The sequence below is a fragment of the Benincasa hispida genome, chromosome 1 (genome assembly GCF_009727055.1).
Source record: "Benincasa hispida cultivar B227 chromosome 1, ASM972705v1, whole genome shotgun sequence".
NCBI classification, from domain to species: domain Eukaryota; kingdom Viridiplantae; phylum Streptophyta; class Magnoliopsida; order Cucurbitales; family Cucurbitaceae; genus Benincasa; species Benincasa hispida.
The window spans coordinates 60,681,844-60,687,229 of record NC_052349.1 but is presented as its reverse complement, the minus strand read 5'-3'; the positions used below and the strand labels follow the sequence as shown (position 1 = coordinate 60,687,229).

At 40.5% G+C, this 5,386-nt stretch overlaps 1 protein-coding gene across 1 annotated transcript; it reads left to right on the top strand.

Annotated features, from left to right (window-relative positions):
- The first annotated feature begins 2,442 nt into the window (after nucleotides 1-2,442).
- Nucleotides 2,443-2,886, top strand: LOC120078360. Its single transcript, XM_039032624.1, has one exon. The coding sequence runs from the start codon at nucleotides 2,443-2,445 to the stop codon at nucleotides 2,884-2,886; it is 444 nt and encodes a 147-aa protein (XP_038888552.1).
- Nucleotides 2,887-5,386: the final 2,500 nt, after the last annotated feature.

Sequence of the window (5,386 nt, the reverse complement as noted above, 5' to 3'; positions counted from 1 at the left end):
AGATTTGCATAGGTGAGGGTTGGCTCAACAGCGCCGGCTTAATGATAACTGGTAGAAATGCTAGTTATTGTAGCTTTTTATTTAGAATTATGAGGGTTAACAAGTAGAATATGCAGTGATTATAGTAAGAATTCATGTGAAAAGCGAGCTTGCATCGATCAACATTGAAAATCTTGGCTAACCCAATATTATGCGTTATTCTGCGACAAAACGTCTATTTTTTATGCTATCGCAGGAACCGATTGCATGCAATGAATCCCAGACCATCACAAGTGTGATCGCGTACGCTCATCGCATGGATGTTACGGCTACAGAGTAATAACCATGATAGAAGGGTGATCGCAAGGGTGGTGAAATGCGCTGGTACTTCGGAAACCAAGCATGAACGCATACCTTGGGAGTATAAAAAAAAGATGATATTAACATTTCACCTACCATGCTGTTAGTAGCAAAGATTCAGAGTAGGTCCATCGCCCCATTAGTGATAGAGACTCAGAGTGAGACCATCAATGCTGTCGACGATTGAACTCTATAAATAGAGCTTTAGAGCCCAACTTCAAATCATCCGAGCTTCTCCCTTAAGGCAGATCCTTGTGATCACAGATGAGAGCGTGAGAAGACATTTTTTGAGAGTTCTTCATTCTTTCAACCAATTTCGAATGATGACCGGAGCTTTACCGAAGATAGATCTCGAGAGAGACTACTCCACCGCCCTTCCATGGCACCACCGACAGCCTTGACATATATCTAATAGAAGCAAGAGATTGCCTACATCTAGCCCTCCATCTCTCTTCTATCTCTGTATTGTATTACATTTTGGCTTAAGACATTAATACATTTTGTAATCAATGCATCTCTTTATTTCCTTCGACTCCATCTTCATTAACTTCTTCTTTATCATCCCTTACTTTCATTGCAACGAACTAAGTAAGATTGCAAGAGTATCACATACTTAATCATGCGACATAGACATAAGAAACGTGTAGCAAACCATCGAGAGGTGTGCGTTGCGCAAGTATAGTGAGTAAATCCTCTTTGTTTAGTGTGAGGCTGTAGCAACGCTTGTCTATGAGTGGTTGCAATGCTTGTCTATAAGCTGATCAGCGACAACTAACTGCCCGAGAGGGTAAGTAGTGGAACTCACTGAGCAAAGTAAGCAATGTTCCTAGGAATAGGAATAATCTTTGTTCAACCATGCTTTATGTGATCATCTTGTCTTATGAGTGCATCATTCATTATTTGGACATACTTGGGAGAGTAGTCTAAAGACAAAATCTAGGCTTAGGAGAGTCAGATTGGATCGCATAAGCAAGAGTAGAAACTTAGGAATAAGTCCTATCTGCTATTTACACATCGCATGCGCCTTAGAAATAGGATATGTTGGTATGCGGTCACCTTGTCTTATGTGTGTTAGATCGCATAAGCAAGAATAGAGACTTAGACATAAGTTCTATCGACATTTTCGCATAGGCATCACATTCATAAATTTGTGTATAGCATGATCGCATAACTTGTGGTGGCTGGGATTACCCTTGCGATCAAGCTTAATGATGCGGTGAAATCATCCCTTCCATCATTTTATCTATTTTTCCATGCATCTTATTACACGTTAATAGTTGCTGTGTCCCTACCAACTCTCATAGTCGTATTCCATTGCTTAATTTGTTTAGTTAGGAGTAGGAGTAGCGCATAGTCCTTTAACTTCGTTATTCTTTTATTCTTCGCCGCAAACACATTACTTCACAACATTTAGTTACAAGTCCCTGAGTTCGACCTTGGATCACCCTGAGAAACTTTTGATCTCGTTATACTTGGCAAGAGAGCAAAAAAACTTGTGACAGGAATGCATGGTCATCGCATATGTTCTTAAATGCATCTTGCATATTTCTTAGTCCCATGCATGACCAGCGACGCATGGAGATCAATGCAGATCCTAAGATGCACGCATATTTATTCTCCATTTTTCACCCATCACTTAATAAGCCTCCCATTTCAGGGGTAAGACCGAGTAGATAGCTGGGGACATAGGGTACAATATGGAATTCACGCCTACCCGATTTAGGGATAGGAAAAAAGTTGTTCTCTTAAGTACTAAATCCAAGTCTTGAACAAGGGGCCCCACCCTCTTATTGGCTCGAGAGGAATCTAGTTTAGTGATTGGATCATAAATCAATTGTTTATTAGAGGATCAGTTGGAACTTAAGGAGCAAGACATAATATCGAGGGTAAAACAACACATTGACCAAATCGGTATTACGAGCAACCTGTGAAGGGTTGACTTACTGTTATGAAACAATTGCACATCAATATTCCATTCATAGAAGCAATAGAGTAGATGCCGATGCAAAATTTTTGAAGGACATTGTCTCGAAGAAGAGAAGCACGGGAAGATTCGCCACGGTGGCATTGATACAAGAATACGACACTATAATTCCACCAAAGATGCGCGACCCAAGCAATTTTACAATACCCTACTCAATAGGAGGAATCTATATTGGTCAAGCATTATGCGATCTTAGGGCAAGCATAAAATTAATGCCCCTTTCAATTTTCAAAAGATTGAATGTGGGACAGCTAACGCCCATAACGGTGACTCTTCAACTCGCCGATAGATCCTTGGTGCACCCTGAAGGGAAATTAAAGGATGTCTTGATAACAATAGACAAATTCATTCTACCTACAGACTTTATTATCTTAGATTATCAGGCGGATAAAGATGTTCCAATCATATTGGGACGACCATTCTTGTCTACTGGTCGTGCTCAAATAGATGTGCATAAGGAAGAAATCACAATGAGCGTCAACGAAAAGAAGCTCAGGTTCAATATTATCAAGGCAATGAAGTTCCCAGATGAGGAAGGTTTATTAGATTCCGATGATGAATAAACTTGCGTTGAAAATTGGGAGTTCGAAGAAGAGAATGAAGAAAGAGAAGATGCAACAACATTCATTAAGACTTGCCATGTGATAACAGAGATGCTGAAGAATGATGAAATGCTGAATTTGGATGAAAAAAGAAAAGCACTGAAGCCCTCTTTAGAGCAACCACCTACACTAGAACTAAAAACTCTACCAACCCACTTGAAGTACGTATTTCTCGGCTAGAATGGAACCTTACCAGTCATCATATCCTCTGCGTTACCTGAAGAAAAAGAAACCGCACTGATCAATGTTCTGAAAAAATATATTAGAGCAATCGGATGGACACTCATGACATCAGAGGTATCAGCCCAATGTATTGCAGCATCGAATTCGGCTTGAAGAAAATCAGAAGGGCTCAACAAAGCCTCAATGCAGACTGAACCCTGCGATGAAAGAGGTTGTCAAAAAATAAATCATCAAATGGTTAGATGTCGATATTATCTACCCTATCGCAAATAGCACGTGGATCAGCCTCATGCAATGTGTTCCCAAAAAGGTGGGATGACAGTGGTTCCTAACGCGAACAACAAATTGATCCCCATGAAGACCGTCACGAGTTAGTGGATTTGTATAGACTACAGGAAACTCAACGCAGTGATAAAGAAAGATCATTTCCCCTTACCTTTCATTAATCAAAACAGATTAGTGGGGAATGATTATTTTTGCTTCCTTGATGGATACGCAGGCTATAACCAAATTATGATCGCACTAGAGGATCAAGAAAAGACCACGTTCACATGTCCATATGGAACATTCGCCTTTCGTCGCATGCCTTTTAGATTATGCAATGCACCCAGTACATTTCAAAGGTGTATGATGGCGATCTTCTTCGAGTATCTTGAAGACTCGGTTGAAATCTTTATGGATGAATTCTGAGTCTATGGACAAACATATGAAATCTGTCTACAAAACCTGGAGAGAATACTGAGAAGATGCGAGGAAACTAATCTGGTGTTGAACTGGGAAAAGTACCATTTTATGGTCAAGGAAGGAATTGTGCTTGGGCACAAGGTCTCAAGGAATGGGTTAGAGGTGGACAAAGCAAAGATTGAAGCTATAGAAAAACTTTCACCTCCAGCGAATGTGAAAGTTTTGAAGAGTTTCCTAGGACACGCGGGGTTTTACAGAAGGTTTTTGAAGGACTTTTCCAAAATCGCTCGACCTTTAAATGCATTATTGGAAGCTCATAAACCCTTTGATTTCAATTCACACTCCCTCACTGCATTCAAAATACTAAAAGACGCTTTAACTACAATGCCAATTCTGAACGCACCTGATTGGACGAAGCCAATGACATGCAGAAATGCATGTCATCTTAGGCCTTTTATTTAGAATTATGAGGGCTGTTAAGCAGAATATGCATCAATTATGTTAGGAATTCATGAGAAAATGAGTTTGCAGTGTTCAGTATTAAGAATCTCGACTAACCCACTATTATGCGTTATTATGCATTTAATTGTCTATTTTTGTAGCTAACGCAGGAAGTGGACGCAAACGCGGAAGCCAGGCTACCGCATAGACAACCGCATGCGAAGAAACACTCCATCGCAAATGCGAATGCATATGATCCACGCATGGGTGTTGCGGTAATCAACCGCATGCGTCCATCGCACAGGAGTTGCGATCGTCAAGCGATTACGGTCATCGTGTAGAAGTTGTAGTAATTAAGCGAATGCGGTCATAGCACGATCGCGGCTACACGATAAACCATAATAATGGGATGACCGCAAGGTTAGTGGAAAGAACGCATCATCGCATATCTTGGGAAAATCAAAAGATGATGTTGACATTTCACCTACCACACCATTAGTAGCAGAGATTTAGAAAAGGACAAAAATGCCGCTAATGTCAAAATCAGAGCAGGTCCATTAATGTTGTCGGCAATCGAGCTCTATAAATAGAAGCTGCTGAGCAGAATTGAAAATCATCCAAGTTTCGGCCTTCGGGCAGATCCTTGTGATCCAGAAAAATGCGTTAGAAGAAAGCTTAAGAGTTCTTCATCTACTTCATCCATTCCGAGTGACGACCAGAGCCTTCGCTGGAGTTAGATCTCGAGAGAGTCAGCTCCACCGCCCATCCATGGCACCACCGGGAGCCTTGACACACATTTGCTGGAAGCAAGACATTGCTTCCAGCTGGTCCTTTCATTTTCTCTTCTTTTCCTATATTGTATTGTATTACATTTTNCAAGACATTGCTTCCAGCTGGTCCTTTCATTTTCTCTTCTTTTCCTATATTGTATTGTATTACATTTTAGATAAAGAAATTAATACATTGTGTGTTCAATGCATTTCTATGTTTCCTTCGATTCCATCTCCATATTTCTTTACTCAGCATCCTTAACTTTCATTGCATCACTTAGTGAGATTGCTAGAGTATCGCATACTTAGTCACGTGGATTAGAGATATGAAGTATGTAGCAAACCACCGGAAGGTGTGCGTTGTGCGAGTGTGTGAGAAAATC

What these genes read in the sequence shown, in the direction of transcription:
- LOC120078360 (XM_039032624.1), top strand. Translation starts at nt 2,443, where the DNA reads ATGCGCGACCCAAGCAATTTTACAATACCCTACTCAATAGGAGGAATC.